At 43.7% G+C, this 24,131-nt stretch overlaps 2 protein-coding genes across 5 annotated transcripts in view; one reads left to right on the forward strand and one right to left on the reverse strand.

Annotated features, from left to right (window-relative positions):
- RBM6 (RNA binding motif protein 6) overlaps window positions 1-166 on the reverse strand; it is a 94,170-nt gene extending 94,004 nt beyond the window's left edge. The window contains exon 1 of the mRNA XM_077326029.1: window positions 9-166. The gene's annotated coding sequence lies outside the window, so the exon portion shown is untranslated. The remainder of the gene's footprint in view (window positions 1-8) is intronic.
- Window positions 158-22,857, forward strand: MON1A (MON1 vesicular trafficking associated A). 4 transcript variants are annotated; one of them, XM_077326034.1, is made up of 6 exons: window positions 158-312; window positions 8,219-8,363; window positions 13,250-13,717; window positions 15,873-16,638; window positions 18,201-18,348; window positions 21,107-22,857. In XM_077326034.1, exons 2-6 carry the CDS (start codon window positions 8,240-8,242, stop codon window positions 21,245-21,247), a joined length of 1,647 nt encoding a protein of 548 aa, XP_077182149.1. In that variant the 5' UTR covers window positions 158-312; window positions 8,219-8,239; the 3' UTR covers window positions 21,248-22,857. The 4 variants fall into 4 exon arrangements, with proteins under 4 accessions (XP_077182149.1, XP_077182151.1, XP_077182150.1 ...); XM_077326036.1 differs by having other exon boundaries at window positions 160-312; window positions 8,187-8,363; XM_077326035.1 differs by lacking the exon at window positions 158-312 and adding an exon at window positions 1,142-1,348 and having other exon boundaries at window positions 8,187-8,363.
- The last annotated feature ends 1,274 nt before the right edge of the window (window positions 22,858-24,131 follow it).

Genomic DNA, 24,131 nt, shown 5'->3' on the forward strand with positions numbered 1-24,131 from the left:
AGTCTCACCCCGCACAAAAATACCGGCGGCGGCGGCGACAACGCGACCGGGCCTGAGGGAAGCCGCACCGTCCACGAAGAGGAAACCGGAAACTCCCGTAACGCTAACCCACGTGACCCTCCCCCCGGCGCGCACGCGCAAGATGGTCGCGCCTGTTGATTTTTACGATGCTCTTCGCCGAAACGGCATAATAAAGAAAATTGGAGCTCTCCTCCTACACGCGCGCGCGCAAATAGGAAACGGGAGTTTCCCTGGGAAACTACATTTCCCAAGATGCCACGCCAACCCACGCGTCCCCCTTTGCATCGCTAGGTATGTCGGACTTTGTAGTTTAGGTTTGACCCTGTGTGGAGGACGATGCAGAGTACAAGTTTCCGTAGTTGCTGAATTCACTGATGAGAAATACTGATTAGTGCGGCTATGTTAAAGAATATTCTCTGACACTGTTTGGTAAAGTGACCATGCAGTTTTAAAGGGCAGAAGGGCACTTCGTAGATATTTCGTAGTGCAGCAGTCTGCGTATGATCAGAATTTTACTTCATATGTGTTCCTGGCTAGATATCCGTTCGGGCGTTGCGCCTTGACTCAGATCACACCCCCTTTTCTTCTAGTTATATAAAGGCTACTTTATGACCGTTTTGGATATATTGCTGCCCCACTGTAAATCTCTGCTGCAGGTTTTATATAGTTGTGTATGTGTTTTTATTGGTATTGTATATCAAACAGTGGAATCGAAAGTTTTGAGGATTTAATAACATGAATCAGGTCTTCCTGCGTCTCGGCTCCAGTTGGCCCCGCCCCCCCTGCAATATTTTATGTAGATACTAATAGTAACCTGTTGTAGGGATGAGTGAATTCATGGATATAGCATCCATAAAATGCAGTATACATTGTAACATTATTACTAATAATAGCAATTTCACTGCAAAACAGAGGCCAGAGGTTACTAGATCAAACAAAAGCTTCCGTCTCCCGCTTTGGGTTTTCAGATGCATACCAACTGGGGGTTGTTTTGTGGGGACTGGGAGAAGTTGGGACTCGGAGTCTTCTCTTATCCACATTTTAAAAAAAAGTGGCCAAGTAGCAGACTACAACCCCCAAAATGCACTGGGGTTTGTGGCATTGACCTTTGAAAGGAGAAGTAGGTTGTGAACACTACTTTCCTGACTGTAGCTGGTAAAGGCAGGATCAACTGGCTGGGCTGAGAAGCATGCCTGTCACTTCAGGGACAGAGATGCCAAAGGAGGCAATAGCAGGCTGATTCTCCCCACTCCCCTTCTCTGGTGGCAGCGGACACTCTTGCTCCTTGACGCTCTCCCCCGTGCTTCAGCAGCCTGTTGTCCAAGCTGTAAGTATTTATCTATTGTGCACCTAAAGAAGAAGAAATAGAGAGGTTGGTCCTTTCGGTGTCTTTCGTCCTTGCCTACACACAAACAAACAAACCGAGCATTGGAGCTTGGATGCTGAATTGCAGGCGAATGCACTTGCCTGCAAATCCATCATTCCCCAACAAAGCCCTCTGTGACAAGGCACAAATGATTACAAGATTCTGACAAAGCCAAGAGTGGCTGGATTCTGAGTGATCTGGAGGACGTTATCGCAGGCAGATTAGTGGGGGGAAGGGAAATTTAGGGGAAGGGGGAGCCTTACAAAGGGGGAGCCTTACAAGAAAGGACTTATTTTCAGTTTATCATACTTAAGAACAGAAACAGTACAAAAGAATAAATTGAGACATAGGCTAGAGTGCTCTCATGGCAGGCAGCTGCCACCGCCCCAGGGCAAACTGTTTGCTTGTTGCCTCCCCCCCCCAAAGGATAATAGCTATAAAACATGGACTCTGCACTTTTTAATTGACAAAGTATTTTACTTCCTTTATGGTATCTACACTAATTAGTATTGCTTTAAATAAAAGGCAGTCGTTGCAGTTTTACATGTGGGGAACTGGGGCTTAAGGGAAAGTGGTGTGACCAAAGCGGCACAATCAGGCCTAAACCCCAACCTGTCAGATCCAAACCCACAGGGAGGGAACTTTAGCCTTTCATTTACATGGGAGGAAAGGATTTATTCGGGGACACAATTGCCATGATTTGTGGGGACAGGGGGGCAAATCTACCTGTATGGATACCAGTAACTGGCCCTTCGGATCCCTTTATTGCATTGAAGCCATAACAGAGGAAGTAAGTTTGCTGCAAGGGGTGTGTGTCGCTAATATGGTGTGCCCCTGTAGCTGGGATTGGAGGCAGCTTTCGTTTCCCCTCATCTCTGTTGCTCAGAGCAGCCAATTTACTTTGTGTTACAATGGCAGCCACTGAGAAACAAGCCTGCTTCATTCTTGTGGTTTCTGGGTTCCTCCAGATGTCCAACATGAAGGCAGGACCCAATAGACACTGCTGTCCTATGAAGGACTTAGCTATAAGTGGGCATGTGTAGGATAAAAATACTTGACATGGCAGCTTTATAGCAAGAATCTACATGATGCTTCCACCAGGGGCATAAACTATAGGGGTGTGCAGTGGGACTCAAGTCCCCTCTCTGAGCTGTCAGTACAGGCAGTGCTCCCCCCCCCCCAAACTGCCAGGAAGCATCATGAAGCTATTCCACCTATCTTCAGGCAGTCTTGTTTGTCTTTGTAGCAACTTAATAAGTTTCTAGGAGGAACAAGCCTGTCTGTGTTTTTTTTAAGGTAAGAGGGCGGTGATAATACCTCCCAAATTGTTGATCCCTGGACTTGATTCTAGCTGTTCCACTGCAGGCCAACCATAGTTTTGTTGTTGTTAGTTGCAAAGTCATGTCCAACCCATCACGATCCCATGGACATTGATCCTCCAGGCCTTCCTGTCCTCTACCATTTCCCAGAGTCCATTTAAGTTCACACCGACTGCTTCAGTGACTCCATCCAGCCACCTCATTCTCTGTTGTCCCCTTCTTCTTTTGCCCTCATTTGCTCCCAGCATTAGGCTCTTCTCCAGGGAGTCCTTCCTTCTCATGAGGTGGCCAAAGTATTTGAGTTTCATCTTCAGGATCTGACCTTCTAAGGAGCAGTCAGGGTTGATCTTCTCTAGAACTGACCAGTTTGTTCAACTTACAGTCTAAGGGAATTGCAAGAGAGTGTTCACGAGAGTTCAAAAGACTCAATTCTTTGACGCTCAGCCTTAATTATGGTCCAACTTTCACAGCCATACATTGCAACTGGGAAGACCATAGCCTTGACTAGACATACTTTTGTTGGCAGGGTGATGTCTCTGCTTTTTAGGATGCTGTCTAGATTTGCCATAGCTTTCCTCCCCAGGAACAAGAGTCTTTTAATTTCTTTGTTGCAGTCCCCATCTGCAGTGATCTTGGAGCCCAGGAAAATAAAATCTGTCACTACCTCCATTTCTTCCACATCTATTTGCCAGGAATTGAGAGGGCCAGATGCCATGATCTTTGTTTTCTTGATGTTGAGTTTCAAGCCAACTTTTGCACTCTCCTCCTTCACCTGCACCAAGAGGCTCTTTAGTTCCTCTTCGCTTTCTGCCATTAGAGTGGTATCATCTGCATATTTATTTATTTATTTATTTATTTATTTGGATTTCTATACTGCCCATTCTTTGTGGCTCTGGCCAGTTTACATTGAACATTATATAACTTACATATATAACTTACATTATATCTTACATATAATATATATCTGAGGTTGTTGATATTTCTTCCAGCAATCTTAATCCCAATTTGTGACTCATCTAACCCTGCCTTCCTCATGATGTGCTCCACATACAAGTTAAATAGGCAAGGTGACAGTATACAGCCTTGCCGAACTCCTTTCTCAATTTTGAACCAATCAGTGGTTCCATGCCCGGTTCTCACTGTCGCTTCTTGACCTGCATATAGCTTTCTCAAGAGACAGATAAGATGTTCTGGTATTCCCATCTCTTCAAGAACTTGCCACAATTTGTTGTGTTCCACACAATCAAAGGCTTTAGCTTAGTCAGTGAAGCAGAAGTAGATGTTTTTCTGGAACTCCCTAGCTTTCTCCATGATCCAGCCTATGTTGGTAATTTGATCTCTAGTTCCTCTGCCTCTTCGAAATCCTGCATGTACTTCTGGAAGTTCTCGGTCCACATACTGCTGGAGCCTAGCTTGTAGGATTTTGAGCATAACTTTGCTAGCATTAGAAATGAGTGCAATGGTGCGGCAGTTTGAACATTCTTTGGCATTGCCCTTCTTTGGGATTGGAATGTAAACTGACCTTTTCCAATCCTGTAGCCAATGATGAGTTTTCCAAATTTGCTGGCATATTGCTACCTTCTGAAAATATCTGATGGTAGTAATGGATCAAGAGAACTATGGTTTGCCTTGACAGGTGTAATACTAATCATTGCATTATTACTGTGTCTTAGTGGCCCAGCCTTAGAGAAAGAAATGGTCCTGTTTCTCATGAGGATATTTTCATAGAATCATCGAATCATAGAGTTGGAAGGGGCCATACAGGCCATCTAGTCCAACCCCCTGCTCAACGCAGGATTAGCCCTAAGCATCCTAAAGCAAGAAAGCAGAATCAGTGACTACTATTATACCAATATACATAAATTATAGTGCAATTTTGAAGAAAGCAGAATAAGTGACTACTATTATACCAATATACATAAATTATAGTGCAATCCTAAAAATACTTTCCTGAATATCAGCCCTATTCAATAGACTGTAGACTTCTGAGTAGACATGTTTAGGATTGAACTTTGAAGCACTTTCTTAACCAAATGCATGTTAAACAGGTGATCTCTCATTCACACCTTTTGAGATCTGTGTGAATACTGTTGCTCCAGCCATCCAAAGGCTTTATTTGTACTATATCCTTTGAGTTTGTCTCTTAGAAAATAAATCCCTATCATTTATTAGCTTGGGAAATGGACAGGTGAGATTCTAGATGAAACTGACTTGCAACCCACCTGGTCATATTTTAATACTTTATATTGCTGGAAAAAGTACTTTGTTTAGAATTTAGTGAATCTTCAAGGGATGATAATTCCCCAATGTATAGAGTCCGGAAGCCTTTAGATGGCCAGTATGGTGTAGTGATTAGAGTGTAAGACTATATAATACTTTGCCAAATGAGATCAGAGCCCTGTGGGACTTGCAGGGGTTGCAAGGCAGAGCCATTCCACCAGACCTATGACTGAGGCCCAGTAAGAACTGACATCTGATCTCACAGACCTCTCTGCCATCAGCTACATCTACTGAGCTATACCTCTTAGGGAGGTTTACATCATGCCCCCAAAGCCCCAGGAGAGGACTTTACAGGTAATATTGGAGTCTAATTTAGTAGGTTTCACATTGTATTTTCGAACATTATGTAATATGATAATGATGATGATGATGTAATTTTAAATTATGTTGTGATCCTCACTGAGTTGGCTGAAAGAGGGCAGAATTAAAGTCTAAAGAATTAATAAATATTGGAGACTAAAGTTAAATTCCCCAGAATTTAAGGTGACTTGACCCAGTCACCTTCTCACAGTTTAACCTACTTTTCAGGGTTGTTGTGAATTTAAAATGGAGGAGGGGAGTATTTAAGATTTTAAAAAAGCTGTATCTGGGACCGGCAACTCTCAATATTAATGTTATTGACCAAAGATTAATATTGAACAACTTCTCAAAAGGGTCAACTTTAATTTAAATACATAGAACGTTGTATGTGTAGTTAAAGATTGAAATATAGACTCCTTTATTTATTTATTTATTTATTTATTTATTTATTTATTTATTTATTTATTTATTTATTATATTTCTATACCGCCCTCACCAGAGGCTCAGGGCCTTGTACCATAATAACAGAAATCTAGGGTAATATAAATTAACTCATTTTGTACTGCATTTGAGTCTTTAATCCTTTCCCAAAGTAATCTCATAACAGATATTTTCAGCTGTTTTTGACAGCCACAGAGATGTAGCTGACATATAATAAATCAATGTTAAAAAAGCCAAAGAAGGAACATTTTGGCTGTATCATGAAGAATAAGTTAGAAATTGTTCACCAATTCAAAGAAAGTGCCTTATAATCTGATGCCATACTTCTGTCATACTTCTGTAACATCATAGGACAAAATAGGCACACTTGGTAATTACAACACTCATATTTTACAATAACAAATACTATCTTTAAGGTGAACAAAATTTTATTCAAGGTATAAGCTTTCATGTGCCTGCACACTTCGTCAGATACAATGTTGCTGTTGCTTTTCACTGTTCTCTACCAGCTATGTCCTGCTTTCTATACCTTGTCCAGGACTGATTCAAAAGCAATGAGCATTTTTTTCTCCTTAAGCTTAATGAAATTCTATATAAAACATTATTTATATCCTGCTTTTGAGAACTAAAAGTGGCTCACAACAACCCTGTGAGGTAGGTTAGTACAAGAGCCAGTGGCCCAAGATAGTGAGCTTCCATAGCAGAGTGGAGATTCAAACCAGAATCTCTCTGATACTCTTGTTCTGTCAGATGTTAACATTTCACAATGGCTCACATGGACTACAAAATGTCCAACAGCAGGCTGTGTGCTAGTACATGGTGTGTGTGTGTCTTGTGTGTTCATGCATGTGCCCTTAGAAGCACATATCCTGCTGATTGATGTTCAGAGACCACAGGGAAGGAGATATCATCTGCAAAATGACAGCTCTGGAAATTCACATGAGTAAATATTTGTAATGCATTCTCAAGCCCTTCCCTGAAGACAACAAGGATAATGATTTTATCAGGAATCCCTATCTGAAAATTGGGTTTGTCCAAGATATAAGACCTGTTGTTTGTCTTGATGGCCTGGGGCATATCCAAGCACTTAAATAATCCACTGTCAGCTTCACTGTTGGAGCATCTGTCATTACTACTGTACAGTCAGAACCAATTTCTCAATGCCTGAAAGTCTTTCTTAATCATGTTCCTCTGAACAGTCCTTGTCTGTTTTAATGTGTGGTCTGTTTGGAAGTTACTGTACCTTAGCATCACTATCAGAGGGGGATAGAAGGCTGGAAGGGGATAGAATGCTTTTTGTGTATCATCCTCCAGTGGAGGGTGGTGATTTTCTGGGTCATCCACAGTAAAAGAGCTGGTAGTTAGACGGTAGGAATGCCAACCCCTGGTAAATTTACCTCATGGCAGCAAATCCAAAGATTTGCTAGCCTAAGAATATCTTGGAACTGAGAAGTTTTTACAGTTTAAAACAAATCTGGTCTCCCCAATCATAAGATGTTGTGTGGGTTGAAAAAGCCTGTTGTGGTCTTGTTTTTCTTTTATTTTTACACTAGTGTAAGGTGACCAGATTTCAACATTGGTAAAGTGGGACACCATTGACCGGGGGGGAGGGGGTCTTGATTAAAAAATTCGTCTATATGGAGCAACAAAAAGTTTCGTAGAACACAAAAATAGTATTGTAATATAAATATTTTTAATTTCAACATAAGTGCAATTTGCCAGGTACCCCCGGATGTCCCTCCAAAAGTGGGACAATCTGGTCACCTTACACTAGTGATCTCTATGGAATAATTAATACCAAAACATTTCTGGAGTGGGACTCAGTCCTCATATAAATATGTTGTGAAGGAATTCAGACGGGCTGCCACTCAGGCAAGGGATGCACAAGAGCTACACTAGACCAGACTATTGCAATGTGTTTTACTTGGGGCTACCCCTGAAGAATGTTTGGAAGCTGCGGCTAGTGCAGGATACCACAGCTGGATTGCTGATCTAGGCCAGCTATCAGAAGTATAAGGCCCTGATACTACAGCAATTACACTGGTTACCAATCCACTTCTGAGTCCAAGTTATGGTATCGGTTTTGTCCTACATTACTTAGGTCCAGGGTATCTGAAGGACCATTTCCCCCCATATATTCCTTGCTTGGGAATTAAGATTGTCGGGAGAGGCCCTTCTAACTGTCCCACCAATCAAAGAAACTTGTCTTGTGGATATATGAGAGAACGCATTTTTTGTGTCAGCCCCACAATTATGGAATAACCTCCCCAGGGAGTTGCATCTATCCCCCCTCACTTCAGGAGTCAATTGAAGCCTGATTTAATTTGTATTTATTGGCAGTTCTGATTGGAGTATTAAACATTGTGACCTTTTATATGTTTTATAATTGTTGTTTTATACATACTGTTGTTATTGTGTTTTTATAATAACTTTATTTTGTAAGCCACCTTCTCTCCAAGGGAGAACGGTGGCTAATAAATTTTGCTTGCAGGTCCCCACTGGCTTTCAAGGAATGGCTGCTGACGTTCACAAGAAGGATGGAGATGTGCCCAGTGGGTCATTGGTTCCAAAGGATGGGCGACATGCTGAGAGATCAGAGAGTCCTACACCAGGACTGGCTCAGGGAACAGAACCAGGTAAGCAGAGGCTTGAGCAGTGATTAAAGCGTTTCATGTGGTGCAGGATTATCATAGCTTTTTTACTTCTGAATGATACTGAAAATTCCTTCCCAATGCCACTAGCCACCTGACGATATCAAAGGTAAGTAGAAGGAGCTCCAGTCCAGCAGGTGTATACAGAAGGACAAGCTGGTTAGAAGCAATTATTCTTTTTTAAAAAATCACAAAGATGACTAATGCTAATGTTACATTTCCATCTAGATCACTCCCTGGGCATTATTCAAGAAGGTGTCATATTCCACATCTCATTGTGCTTTTTTAGTTGCATGCCAGATTTTTCTGAAGGGGGAACTGTGTTTTCAGCTCTTTCAGGTTCAATCACATAGGAGGTATGATAAATAAACAATTTTTATTGTGATTTGTCACATAATTGCTTGATGTACCTCCAAACATCTCTTGATATTTATTTATTTATAGCCGGTGTTTCTCTCTGAGTCTCAAAGTAGATTACAGAATATTAAACAATGCAATCAGACAGCATGAGACAATCTGCAACAGTGTAGTAAGACTGGAATTACATAATTAAGAAAACGCAATTAAAGAAACTGTCTAAGGCAGGGATTCCCAACCAGGGTCCAGTGACCCCTGAGGATCTGCAGGAGCTTCAGAGGCGGTCTGCAGCCTTTCCCCTCCTGCCTTAGTAGGCTAGGAAACTGGCTGCTTCTATTGCTCCTCTCCTGAGTGTCTTTGGTTAGTGTGCCTAGGAGGGGGCAGTGCCTGCATGCCTTCTCTTCCCTTAAACTGCCTCCTGTGTCTCCTCCCTCAATCCTCCTTAAGTTTGTCTGTTAACAGAGGTGGTGATGTCACTTGCAGTGACATGGCACTTTTGCGGAGAGGCAGAGACACAGGGAGTCATGGCCAGCTGACATCATTTTCAGAGCTCCTTGAAACCTGAAAAATCATTTCAGGGGCTCCTCCATGGTCAAAAGGTTGGAAAAAGCTGGTCTAAGGCATGATATGCCACAATTCACATACTAAAATTACAGAGGTAGAAAATCCAACGAAAGCAATATGATGCCTCCAATAATCATATGCTAGAGCCCAATGATCAGATGCCATTTCCTAAAGGAATGAAGTTTTCTCCTCCAGCCATAAGTGATAGTCCCAGCATGGATTAGGGGGGGGGGTCTATGGCTCAGTGGCAGAGGGTCTATGCTTGGCAGGCAGAAGGTCCCAGGTTCAACCTCCATTACCTCCAGTCAAAGGCTGTGGTAGCAGGTGATGTGAGGCCCTAAGTATACATTACTGACTTTGATGGACTAATGGTCTGATTCAGTCTAAAGCAGGTTCATGCAGTTGGCATAAAAGCATATTGTGCTAGCAATGGCCAATGTAATATTCTTCAGGCCTGAGTGAAGGGAAGCCATAAAACAGAGTTAATTAACTTTTGAATTGCACAGGAAAATAATGGGTAATTCAGAGCAGGATATAAATTAATATAAATTCCCCGTTCCTGGGAAAGGTAGTTGAAAGGGCCGCAGCAGACCAGGTCCTGGCATTCCTGGAAGAAACTTCGGTGCTCGATCCATACCAGTTTGGCTTCCGTCCTGGCCATGGGGTGGAGACGGTGCTGGTCGCCCTGACGGATGATCTCCGTCACCAGCTGGATCGAGGCGGCTCTGCTATGTTAGTTCTTTTAGATCTGTCGGCCGCATTTGATGTGGTCGACCATGAACTACTAGCATGTCGCCTCGCCGGGATGGGGATAAGGGGCACAGCATTACGCTCCTTCCTCCTAAACCAGACCCAGAGGGTGGTGTTGGGAGATGAGCTATTGCGCTCGTTTGGGCTCCCCTGTGGAGTACCACAGAGCTCTGTGCTTTCCCCCACGCTTTTTAACATCTTTATGCACCCTTTGGCCCAGTTGGTCAGGAGTTACAGCTTGGGTTGCCTTCAGTATGCTCATCTAGAGTTTGGTGTAGTGGTTAGGAGTGTGGACTTCTAATCCGGCATGCCAGGTTTGATTCTGCACTCCTTCACATGCAACCAGCTGGGTGACCTTGGGCTCGCCACAGCACTGATAAAACTGTTCTGATCGAGCAGGAATATCAGGGCTCTCTCAGCCTCACCCACCCCACAGGGTGTCTGTTGTGGGGAGAGGAAAGGGAAGGTGACTGTAAGCCGGTTTGAGCCTCCTTCGGGTAGGGAAAAGCAGCATATAAGAACCAACTCCTCCTCCTCCTCCTCAGGAAGCGCAATTACCCACCTTGGCCGGGACGCAACTGACCATCGCGCCCCAGGCAAGGAATTTGGGGGTGGCCTTGGACGCCTCGTTAATACTGGAGGTCCAGGTCAAGAAGGTAGCGGGCCAGGCTTTTCTCCATCTCAGTCAGGCCCGGCTACTAGCGCCCTACCTGTCTCCTGACCACCTCGCCACTGTGATCCATGCGACTGTTACCTCCGGAATAGATTTCTGTAACTCGCTCTACGCAGGCCTACCCCTGTGCCTGATCCGGAAAATTACAGCTGGTACAAAATGCGGCTGCTTGGGTCCTCACAGGAACACTTTGGAGGGCACATGTCCAGCCTGTGCATTGGCTACCGATTGCTAGCCGGATCAGGTTCAAGGTTTTGGTTTTAACCTTTAAGGCCCTCCGCGGTCTGGGACCCACATACTTGAGGGACCGCCTGACGCCTTATGCCCCCCGCAGGGCGTTACACTCGGCGGGGACTAATTTATTGGTGGTTCCTGGCCCCCGGGAGGCGTGTCTGGCCTCGACCAGGGCCAGGGCCTATTCAGTCCTGGCCCCTGCCTGGTGGAATGAGCTCCCTGAGGAGCTGCAGGCCCTGCAGGATATGCCATCCTTTCGCAGGGTCTGCAAAACTGAGATCTTCCTCCAGGCCTATGGTTGAGGCCGGCGCCCCCCCTTTTTAGATCGGGCCCCCTCTTTACAACTACATCAGCAGTGACCCCTGGTTTTTCGGATAGTTCCGCCGCCATCAGGTAGGGTGGGCCGGGTGGCTTGGGGATTGTTTTAGTTGTTTTATGTACTAGGTGTTTTATGGGGGGCTTACATGTTGTTACCCGCCGTGAGCCTCAGGGGAGCGGCGGGCTAGAAATATAATAATAATAATAATAATAATAATAATAATAATAATAATAATTCTGATTAAATGGGCAACATAATTTCAAAATAGGTTTTTATAGCAAAAGTTGAAAAACTCAACAGTGGCCACAGGATTGGAAAAGGTCAATCTTACATTCCAATCCCAAAGAAGGGCAATGCCAAAGAATGTTCAAACTGCCGCAGCATTGCACTCATTTCTCATGCTAGCAAAGTTATGCTTAAAATCCTACAAGCTAGGCTCCAGCAATATGTGGACCAAGAATATCCAGAAGTACAGGGAAGATTTTGAAGAGTCAGAGAAACTAAAGATCAAATTGCCAATATACGCTGGATCATGGAGAAAGCTAGGGAGTTCCAGAAAAACATCTACTTCTTCTTCATTGACTATTCTAAAGCCTTTCATTGTGAGGAGCACCACAAATTGTGGCAAGTTCTTAAAGAGATGGGAATACCAGAGCATCTTATCTGTCTCTTGAGAAACCTATATGCAGGTCAAGAAGCAACAGTGAGAACTGGGCATGGAATCACTGATTGGTTCAAAATTGAGAAAGAAGTTTGGCAAGGCTGTATACTGTCGCCTTGCCTATTTAACTTGTATGCGGAGCACATCATAAGAAAGGCAGGGCTAGATGAGTCACAAATTGGGATTAAAATTGCTGGAAGAAATACCAACAACCTCAGATATGCAGATGATACCACTCTAATGGCAGAAAGCGAAGAGGAACTAAAGAGCTTGTTGGTGCGGGTGAAGGAGGAGAGTGCAAAAGTTGGCTTTTTAAGAACTTGCCACAAGAAACTGAGGGACAGGCAAAAATTAGCCCCAAATGGCCTCCATAACATTGCTCTAGGAATTTTCATGTATCTATGTGGATTTTATCTGCATCGTTTTCCTACAGTGTCACCCAGAAGTGACATCACATCCTCCCCAAACTACATTCCCCAGGCATTGCTGGCAACTGGATGAAACAGAAACTCTGGTGTGAGGTCAAGAAATAGCCAGCTGTCTTATAATCTTTATTCACTTTTAAATCCTCAGCTCTCCAAAGTAGTTTATAATCTATTCGAATTGTCAACAGGGCAGGAGAAAAAAATGCCCTGTCCCTTTAACAGTCATAGTAGGATGCCATTTACCAGGTGATGTTATTTACCTTCAACTATTTAAGCTTGTATTACAGGAACAGAGTTTTCCCCAAGCTTATTGGCAAATAGACAAATAGTACAAATAAACAGTTTATGGTGAGTATGGCCAACAGCATCAGCAATTTAAGCAGTGCCTGCTAAAAGCTTTGGAGAATTAAGCATTCTGAAAAAATTAATAAAGCAAGTGCCAGGTGAATATGTTTAGGTAGGGCATTCCATAATAACAACACCACACAGGGCCTATTCTTAGTATCTCATACCTGGTCCCAAATGATGGGGGTACCAGAGCAGGGCCTCCTCAACAGTAACAGTCCCCGGACTCACTCTTATCGGAGGTTGTCATAATTTTTGTATTATTGCTGGCAGCCAATTCTGCAGGCTATATTGAAGATGGGCGGCGGGAGGGGGTTAGTTTTAACTTTTTATGAACAGCTTCAATGCATTGGGGTAAATCACCCGGAGCCTGCTTGCAGTGAGGGATGGTATATAATAATATTATAAGTGGCTTAGAACTTTTGACAACCTATATCTGTGTGTGCATATCAGTGTTTTTCAGTTCATTCTTTGCAGCTTTGTATAATCCCCCTCTCTGTTCTGAGGGTGAAAAACTGTCTGTTCTGCCTTATTGTTTATAAGGAGCAGGCCAGGAAGGAGCAATGTTTGTTCATGCTCAGTCCTATGAGGACTTGACCAGCACAGACAATCCAGATGCAGCACTTCAGATGCCGGATGGCAGGGAAGATGCTCACTCTAACCAGACAAAAATAGAAGAGATCAGCAAGGACTTCAGCGAACTGAGCACGCAGCTCACTGGCATAGCACTGGACTTGGAAGAAGAGATGAGACAGAGCAAAGAGGACAAGCTGGACCTCTCGCCACAGGCTTCACGCCGGGACTCTGTCCTCTCATGGAAGGAGGATGAAGATGTAACCATGGATGCCTGGCGTATGCATCAGAAACACGTCTTTGTCCTGAGTGAGGCAGGCAAGCCAGTGTATTCCCGATATGGGTCTGAAGAAGCACTGTCCAGCACCATGGGCGTGATGATGGCGCTGGTATCCTTCGTTGAATCACAGAAGAATGCTATTCGGTCTATACATGCAGGTGATTGTTTTTGTATTGACTGGTGCTGCCATGTTTATTTAAAAAGGTTCTCTGAGAGGCGAGTGAAGTATTAGGTCAGACTAGGAGCAGGAGAAAGCATGGGATAGTAGCTAGAGTGTTGGAGAAGGACAGCAGTTCCCCAGGTGGTGTCCTTGGATGCCGTGGTACAAGCCAGCACCTTCCCTGGGGCCTGCCAAGTGCTTTTTGAAAGTGGGCAGGGTCAAATAGGGCTTCTGACTGGCCAGTGGAGAACTGAGACCCAACAAGGTGTAGTGGTTAAGAGCAGCAGCTTCTAAATGGTGAGCCAAGTTTCATTCTTCACTCCTCTACATGTAGCCAGCTGGGTGACCTCCGCCTAATCACAGTCCTGATAGTGCTGTTTGGACTGAACAGTGCTGTCAGAGCTCTCTCAGCCTCACCTACCTCATAGGGTGTCTGTTGTGGGGAAAGGAAGGGAAAGCGAGTCTAAGCCGCTTTGAGACTCCTTCGGGCAGTGAAAAGCAGAGTATAAAAACAAACTATTCTTCTGATAGGCTGTGCAGATCTTTTAAAATGTTGGCTCAGCAGCAGCTGTCACCACAACAAAAGGATCTTCACTGTGTGACTTTAAGCAAGCTTTGTGTATGCTGGCAAATATTTTTTAAACAATATGTTTATTAATTATTATTTACATCATTTATACCCTACTTTTCTCCCAAATGGGGACCCAAAGTGGCTTATATCACTTACCGCACTGCAATCCCATATCCTTCTACTCGGAAGTTAGTAAACCAAGTGGGCCCTATTTCAGAGTAAAAATGTATCTGGGCTTTAAGTCACTCTTTGCTAACTCAGCATCCCTAAAAGATATTAGAAGTCGCCCTTGGTAGTTGCTGAATGATAGTACAAAATTGCACAGTAATCAGAATTGGATGTGTGTATTGGACAATAAACTATTATTCACCTTAGTGTTGGTATAACAATGCCCATAAATGTTTAAAAACTCAGCCAGGGAAAGCTGTTTTGGGCCTGTACCACATTAGACTGCAGTTGGAAATTCTCAACGTGACTTGTATTATAGAAAACTAGGGACCAAGCCCGTTGCATTCAGGAATACAATGAGCACTAGATTGGGGACCTGGAAAGGCTGCATGCTGGAGGCCCCCGGGGCAGGGAATTCACTTGCAGGGGCAGCTCTCACAGGGATCTGTAGCCTCAGAGGGAAGTGGAAGGAGGAGGGTGTGGCCAGGGGTGGGGGACAGAAGGTGATTGGCTGGCCACTGGACATACAGGCAAGCCCGTTGGAGGAGGCACTCAGGTGTCCTGAGTGGGCATTAAGCACTGACTGGCACTTAAGCCATGAGACCAACCCCTCTCCTAGGCCTTACCAGAAATAAGTGGAACAGTCTAACATGCCAGGGTAGAATCCTTTTCCATTACTTTTGATCTTCTATGTGGAAAGAGTTTTGTCTATGGAGGAACTCATGATAGTTCGTGATCTGCCCTGAAGACCCTGGTTTACCAGCATAGTGAAAATTGGGGCTTAAAGAATGGAAGAACAATTACAACATCAGTCACTCTTATAGCCAGGCTGCTTCCACATAGTGAGGATTCTCTGCATTGCTTTCATTGTCCCTGGAAATGCAGAGGCAAGAACACTAGCAATGAAGCTTCTAAACAGGAGAGTTGTCTGCAAACATTCCAGTATCTTTTCCTCAACTTTTTCCTTCCCCACATGTTCTGCAGTAACTCTACCTGGGCTCTCAAGGGGACTTGTGGGGTTATCATGGCTGCAGTGGCTACTCAATGGGCGGTTGTTTAATTCTTTTTTTTTAATGCATAGGGGTTCCATTAAAATTTGGAACACATTAGCGCCAATAGATTATTTCAGTGGTTTAGTACTAGAGGTCAATATTGTCTGATGGTTCAGTTTTGTAGGAAAAATCCTGTGAATCCTGTCCCTTGCTAGGCTTCAGATACATGGTTGCCAACGGATTTTATGCTCCCCATTGCAGTAAAACAAAATTTATTTGTAAAGGATATTGGAAGGTGCACAATTACCTACATCCTCACCACCCTTGCAAAACTGCTGTCTGACCAGGACTTACAGTTTTTCTTGGCATATGCTGATGTATTTCTTCCTCTTTCTCCCTCCCCATTCTTGCCTACTTGGCAGACGGGTACAAGGTGGTGTTTGTGCGTAGGAGCCCCCTGGTGCTGGTTGCTGTGGCTCGGACCCGGCAGTCTGAGCAAGAGATTGCTCAAGAGCTCCTTTATATCTACTACCAGATCCTCAGTCTGCTGACTTTGACCCAGCTCAATCGAATCTTCCAGCAGAAGCAGAACTACGACCTGCGGAGACTGTTGGCAGGCTCAGAGCGAATCACTGACAACTTGCTAGACCTGATGGCCAGAGACCCCAGCTTCCTGATGGGGGCTGCACGTTGCCTGCCTATGGCTTCTGGTGTCAGAGATACTGTGAGCACCTGCCTCCAGCAAGCCAAAGCAAAAAGCCTGGTGTTTGCCATCCTGCTTGCCAAGAACCAGCTGGTGTCTCTGGTGAGGAAAAAGGACCAGTTCCTGCATCCCATTGACCTCCACTTGCTCTTCAATCTAATCAGTTCATCTTCCTCATTTAGAGAAGGAGAAGCTTGGACTCCAATCTGCCTCCCCAAGTTCAACTCCAGCGGTTTCTTCAGTGCTCACATCTCCTACCTGGAGCAAGATACAGACCTGTGCCTTCTCCTCATCTCCACTGACCGTGAGGACTTCTTTACTGTGTCTGACTGCAAGCGCAGGTTCCAAGAACGTCTGAAGAAGCGGGGCGCTTATTATGCCCTCTTGGAGACACTGCACACACCTTTCTACAGTGTCTCTCAGGTGGGGATCCCATATCTCAGACACTTCATCTACAAATCCAAGAGTTCAGGACTCTTCACCAGGTGAGAGTCTGTTCCAGGTGACATCTTCATCAGCTCATAAATATTGCTAAGATAGAAGGCATTAACTTCAGCTGTGCTCTGGTCAGTGTAATCAGGTTGGCACTCATGGTACGTCAGGGCTTGCTGTGAGGGCATCACACTGCTACAGCTTTAGAGCGCGAGAGAGAGAGAGACTGTAGTACACAGTGTTGCCTGTCCGATTGGCATTATATCAGGAACAAAACAACACAACTTTTGAGTTGCAAGTCCTTGAGATATTCTGCAAAGCATTCATTTGGGAGCCTTGCAGATGTATTTTCAGACCATAAGTACCACTATGCTAAGCAAACTTGGGAAAGTCTTGGAGAATTGGGGGCAAAGTCAGAAGGTGGTGATGACTGGGGATATGATTTCATACAGTCTGTCCTCCAAAACTGCCATTTCCTCCAGGAGAACTGATCTACAGTATTTGCTGGCGTATAAGACTACTTTTCCCCCCTGAAAAACATGCCTGCAAGTGGGGGGGGTCGTCCTATACGCCGGGTACACTTCAGTTGGGATAGACATAGCTGCCCATAGTGGCCCTTAGTACTGTATTTTGAGTGGAATTGTTGGGGGGTCGTCTTGTACGCCCAGTCGTCTTATACACCAGCAAATACGGTACATTGCCTGGGCCACCACCAGAAAGTTAGCAGCCCTACCCAAGAGCCTGGGGATAGCACAGCCTCTCCAGTGCTGTGCTACTCCCTGTGCCCTGACTGAGCAGTTTAGACAAAATCACCCTAAGACATGGGGGAATTATTTTTGTCTTGTAATGGACTCAAGAACGGCACCACTCATGCTGCTGGCTTGACTCAGTTGCAGCGTGCTTGCTAAGGCCGTTGTCAACTATGTAATTTGGAAGACTTAAGTAGCAAGCAAGTGATCAGCATCTTAGAAGGCTTGATCCCAAAGTTGTTCCAAATGCTAGGCAGTCTGCCACTGGAGCTGTAGGTCCCACTGCTGCTGAGTTTCTAGGCTTCCGCTGGTCAGAAACTCTACAGTGCCTGGTAAGCATCAGCACTGAAGTCAGGATAACTCTTTAGGCCCATTCCAGGGCACAGTGTTAAAAACAATCAGCATTGCAGAAGTACTTTGTAGTGCCCTGTCATGGCCCAGTGATGAGGGATGTTGGTATTTAGAAGATTACCCTTTTACCCAGCTTCCTCCTTTCCTCTGGGATGAACCAAACAAATTGGATGCCATAAATAAAGCAAAGTACACTGCAGATTCAGCTGAAGAAACGTCTGCCCGGCAATCATGCAGCATGCTTGATCTCTTCAGCCAATGAGCACCATGGGTCTTATGCCGGCCCCCGGTTGGCTTACTCAGCTCCCAGTTGCTAACTTAGCCTTTAATTGAATCCATTTTTAAGTGACATTTAAGCCCTCATAACTGCAGGTTTTGCTTCCACTGCAGCTCACCTGACAGTAATGACTTGGCATATTCAGTAGTACCAATTTCTGTCCCAAGGAGAAAAGTTGTTCTGCTTTCACTTACATTCACGACAAGGGGCATAACCAATGTTGACTTTGTTTTTTCAGCCCAGAAACTGAGGCTCCCTACGTCACTGAGAAGGAAAAGGAGAGACTTCTGGGACTCTACCAGTACTTACATAGCCGTGCCCATAATTCTTCTCGCCCTCTAACGAATATCTATTATACTGGCTCTCGTGAAAACCTCCTGGCTTGGGTAAGAATTATACTTCATTATTGTTGCTGCTGCTATTGCTGTGATTGATAGCCAAAGGATAAAACTAGAAAAGATATTGAGAGACCCAAGAATAGATCTCCCAAGCATTGCCTAACATCTAAAGTCGGGGGGGGGGGGTGTCAAACTAGGGCCACATCACCAGAGAAGAAGAGTTTAACTCTTCCACCTCACCGCACTCTGCTACTATTTTTGCAAACGCCCCCTTAGAGTTGCCATTTGGAGAAACATGCAAGCAATACACCAGCAACTTGTATACATATGTGAATGGGTATATTTAGTTATTTCATTTATAGTCCACCTTTCTCCTTGAGACTCAAGGAAGGATTACAGTGCAAAACCACTGGCAAAATTAGAGACTAAAATCAATATAATGTAGATCGTAACTATGGATTACAAGACTGTAACAGTGAAAGATTATATTATGTACAATCAATAGTTAGGAAAGCTGTATTTCAAAATTAGGGCAATAAACATGTCATATTATGTAGAATGAAGACTATTTAAAATTCCATGGACATTAGCTATGGCATTTTATAAGAATGCCCCACTGACTCCACTTTGTACATTCTGCAGAGTGATTGGAGCCTTCTTGACCTTCTCAAGCAGGACACTGCTTGAAAGTGGGAATCATAGCACAGAATGAACATGAATAGGCAGCTGATGATCTGACACGTTTGCAAAGTCAGAAGACTTTGTGGAGCTCAGTGGAACTGATTGTGAGAGGCACCCTTGCCAATAGAGGTGTGGTCCTAGGAGGAGGCATAGGCAATGAAAGGCTTTGTAAGTGAAAAACAGATAACCTTGAACTGAATCTGATCACTAATGGATCACCCACTGAGCTACTACCAAAGAGGTATTAAAAGGGGGGGGGGCTCACAACAACTTTCAGGAGGCATTGCATTTCCCCTCCTACCAGAGTGACCAACCTGAGTTTATAACTGATCTCCAAGCAACAGAGATCAGTTAACCTGGGGAAAATGACCACTTTGGAAGGTGAACTGTATGACATTATACCCCATTGAAGTCCCTCCCCTCCTTAAACCCTGCCTTTCTGAGGCTCCACCCCCAAAATCTTCAGGTATTTCCCATCTCAGAGCTGGTGGCAACCCTACTTCCCACAGTTATCCCAGCATTAGGGACCCTGTGTTTGTGTACTCCTGTTGCAGAATAGGGATCCAGATTATCCACATCCAGGCCAGAGAATTCTTCCAAGATACCATTTTAATGGCTGCAGCAATTAAAAGGTGATTCTGTTGCTCATTCCCAAAATTCAATGTCCAGCTACCCTGGGCACAGTGTTTAATACAGTTAGCATAACACACCCAAAATTAGGTCATTATCTTATCAGCCAATTAGTAATAAGCATTGTTCAGTTAACCCAAGGCATCTTGACTCGTCTCCCATTTCAGACATATGCAGTTTCTCAGGCTTCCAAGACTTCTGCTGATATCTAACTCGGGACAGAGGTCAGCCTAAAACAAAATGATGAAGTTAGTTCTCTGTAATGGCAGAAAACTGAAGCTTACAGGAAAAGCACTTTACAGAGGAAGATCAAAGTCGTCACTCCGTCATTCCTCCCCTTGAATCCCTGAGTTGATTTCATAAACTGAAAGGGTATTTTCAGGTTGCATAGCAGGAAACCTGCAAGGAATTGCATGAGAGAACAACTTATTTTCCCCTCCCTCACAATTTCTTTTTCCCTTTCATCTGGCAACTGCATATCTTCATTTTTCCCTCCTTGCTCACATTGTCTCTACCAATTAATATACATTTTATCTGGCCCTCATCTTCCACTATATTTATTATTTATTTACTACATTTTCACATTTATTATTTATTTACTACATTTACATTTACACTTTATTTCACAATTGGAATCCAGAGCAGCTTACCTAATTCTCTCCCTTATCTTCACAACAAGCCTGTGAAGTAGACTAGGCTGAAAGTGTGTGACTGGTCCAAGGTCACTCAGTAAGCTTCTATGGCAGAGTGAGGATCTGAGTCTTTCAGATACTAGTGGGAAATTCTAAACATTACATTACACTTGCTTTTGTGGGTGGGCTGTTGTTGAACAGTAGTGAGCTGCTGGCCCTAGGTGAGTCATGGAAGTCACATGGTAGCAAGTCACCCTGGTCTGGCTGCAAGGAGTCCTCCTCATAGACCAAAGCAGTGCTGGAAAGGGCCCTGCCACTTTCTCCTGCCTTTTTCTGACAGAAACCAAAGCTTGAAGGCAGCCAGTGCTGTTGTGATTGCCTAGCAATGACCGCAGAGGGCATTTTTTAAAGCTACAGACACTGCTTCTGTTTTTTTTAACTCTAGTAATTTTTTAAAATTTCAAACTTTTTGAAAACCTGGAGCTTTCCCTAGTTTTGTAAAAAGTTCTGTTTTGTATATTCATAGCTTCAGTTTCTGGATAAGAAATCTGGCAACACTGAGAATTAGATATAGTGATAGTATACATACTCCACTTAGCTCCCAGTACTTAGCTGTGGCATCCTCTCAGTTGAGTTTCTGAATTGTTTTCAAGGGAAGACCCATGTAGATTGTGTTACAATAGACTTTCTGCAATGCACTATAACAAACATTATGATACTCATACATCTGTTAAATAAGTTCCTTTGGATAGATTTTTCTGTGCAAACTACCATATTGTTCAGCAGGTAAATGAAATACAATGGGAGGTTGGGTCTGCTTTGATTGTAGGTTGTAATAAAATTGTCTAATTTCCTTTCTCCAGGTGACTAATGCCTTTGAGCTGTATGTATGCTTCAGCCCCTTGGGGACCAAAGCAGCAGCTGTCAGTGCTGCCCACAAACTTATGAGGTGGATCCGCAAGGAAGAGGACCGGCTTTTTATATTAACCCCACAGACTTACTGAACTTGGCACTATGGTCTATGCAGCCTGCCCAGTGGCCATTAAGTCCTGCTTCTCAGAGCCAGTGAGTGGCCTAGAGAGACATGGTCACCCCACTGGCGTGCCAAAACACACACCCTGTCTTTCTGAGAGAGATTCTCTCTGCAGGCTCAAATGTGAAGAGGAAAAGAAGTAGCCAGCAGAGCTCTCTAGCCATCTGGAACCTGTTGTCTCCAGGTTCATAGCAGATTTTCAGACTCATGCCTGCTTTGTCTGGAACTGAAGCACAGAACTCCAGTGGGAAAGGAACAGAGATGCACTTTATCCAAAATAACAAAGGGCCTCACAAAAAGACATTCTTCTTAATTTGAAAGGAAATCATGAAAATTGCATTAATTGAAGGACAGAATGTTTAGGCGTTGGCCGACAGAGAGCACTTCCATGCTTCCCTCTTTTCTTAAAACCAACCTTTCCTTCGATCATGATGTTTTTAAAAGCATATTATTAAATATCCTGTATAGGCTTTGATATACATTTGGTTTTGCAGTAACAACAACTATATGTAACACAAGGGAAATTAAAAAATGTTTTTAGCTTTACACGTAACAACACTTGAAGACAACCCATTCACCTGTCCAGGTACAGCAATTGTAAATGGACAACACAGAATGAGAGCAGGGATCTGAATACCCCCCCCCCCAAAATACACATTATGTGCTTTATGGGCTGTTCATTCTGTCCTTGAAGTTGAGGGAGAGAGCATTGCTATAGAGAAGAAATCAGCCACATTCCTTTCACAAATTCAAAGAAATGTGTTCAAGGAACAACATAGTAAAATAAGATGTATGGAAGCAAACACCTTCCCTCCAGCATCTTTCTTACCTGCTTCTTAATAACAAACATGGAGATAGATCTATAGAAAAACACAAGGACAATCCTTTTAAACCACTTGGATATTTTACCTTGGAGAAAAAAAATTCCCCATACCTTGGAGAGGTGCACAGAACACATGGAGAATATCTGGGACACAGATGCAAAGAGAATGTTACCTATCCTTTAGATCAGACCTAGACATTTCAAGTCCAGATGTGGTCTAGCAAAGAAAATAGTGTCTTAGCGCTGACTCTTCTGGCACACAGAGGGGAAATGACACGTTGCCAAGTGTATCTATTTCACCTCAATCTAAACATTAGGCCAAATTTATCTTAGACCTAATTCTCAAAGATATGATAAGCCTGCGTCTGGGTTGTACTAATTCAGACTGCAGGTAGTGGGTCTTTTGACATCCTCCATCATGTAAAGCATTTCCTTCACCTAGAAAGCAAACATAATGGGCAGAAGGCCAGTTTAGAATCTCTTCTCCCTGATGTCTAAATTTCTATTCAAAGGGGTTTTTTTCTTGCATGTAAGATGGGTTTGCCACTGAATTGATCCAGGTCAAGCATCAGCTTGGTACAAAATAGGCCTTAGAGTCTTGTAGGTACTGAATATCCCATGGTATTGATTCAGTATGTGTGTGGTTGCATACAAGAAGGGGGGTAATAACTGTCAAAAGAATATGTCCTGTACTATGAATGGCCAATAACAATGCAGTTCCATTAAATGCTACAGAATATGATGAGCTGTAAGAAAAATGGTGATGGGTGTCAAATTTTGCGACTGCTGAAAACCAAATAGCCACATGATGGCAGCAGAGAGTCATATTTGTTACAGCTGTGCCCAAAAATGATCATTAAAATCAAAACAAAACTTTACTCACCATTTCCCAATTCTGCAACAAGCAAAATCAAGCTGCATCTTCTGCTACATATGAACTTAAAATTGGAAGATCATATAAGGGCTTGAGATAATGAAATTTCAATAGGATGTTCCTGATGAACTGCTTAGCATTCATAACTTTGATTATCAATGAACTGGAATGTCCAGACATGTTGCCATCCACATTTAGCTTTATCCTTCATGTATCTTGTCAAGCTATGTACTTTCATTCATCCACTTCCAATTTTCTACCTGACATCATTCCCTCTGTTCTTACTGTTCAGGTGTATGCAGGGCTTTGTTCATTTTGCCATTTGCTATCAGTGAATTCACTGTGCAGAGGCAGGCAATGGCCACACATCTCTGAAAGTCTCTTGCTTTGGCAACCCTATGGGGTCATCAGAAGTCAACTGCGACTTGATGGCAAAACAAAGCAAAAGACAGTGAATTGCACCTTAGCATCTATGAAATAGTGGTCATGTTTCTTGCTTGCATAACCTGTTTTCAGTGTTGTCTGTGCCCCCAGTTGTGCTTGCTTCAGGCTTAGTCAAAGTCATACTGTTCTGTCCTAGAGCCACCAGAAAGGCTTGCTATTCTTTTCTCTCTCACCTCTTTTTTGAGGAAAAAGACAACCCAGTTATGAATGGGACTGCAATTATTCCTCAGAAGCTTCCTCGTGCCCCTCTGAAATTCTCCTGACATCACAGGCCACCTGGGGGTGTGGAGATTCCAAAGGTATCAGACTAAACAGAGAAATGCTTCAGACAGAATACAATGCAGTCCCTCCTCCCCTAACAGAGACCTTTTGGATATTGAATCCAAGGCACAAAGACAATTGTGCCCTTCCTATTTTCACTGCTGCAGACTCTTTTCCATCACTCTATTCCTTCAGAAAAGGAACATGAGCTGCAGTCAGGGAGAACAATTAATAAGGAAGCACAGGAAAAGATTCCACTGCCCATTTCCACACATTAAACCTCTAAAAGACGCATTTTTTCTCTAAGCTTGTTGGAACCCCTGTGTGCTAGTGGTGGCAGTGGCCATAGCAGCAAAGTGTCTTTTAGCGCAGGAAAGTACAACCATTCAAACAGGCCCAGGTGCAAATTATGGCTTGAGAACATCAAGGCTGATGTCCCAGCAACACACCTAA

The sequence above is a fragment of the Paroedura picta genome, chromosome 3 (assembly GCF_049243985.1).
Source record: "Paroedura picta isolate Pp20150507F chromosome 3, Ppicta_v3.0, whole genome shotgun sequence".
Taxonomy (NCBI): Eukaryota; Metazoa; Chordata; class Lepidosauria; order Squamata; family Gekkonidae; genus Paroedura; species Paroedura picta.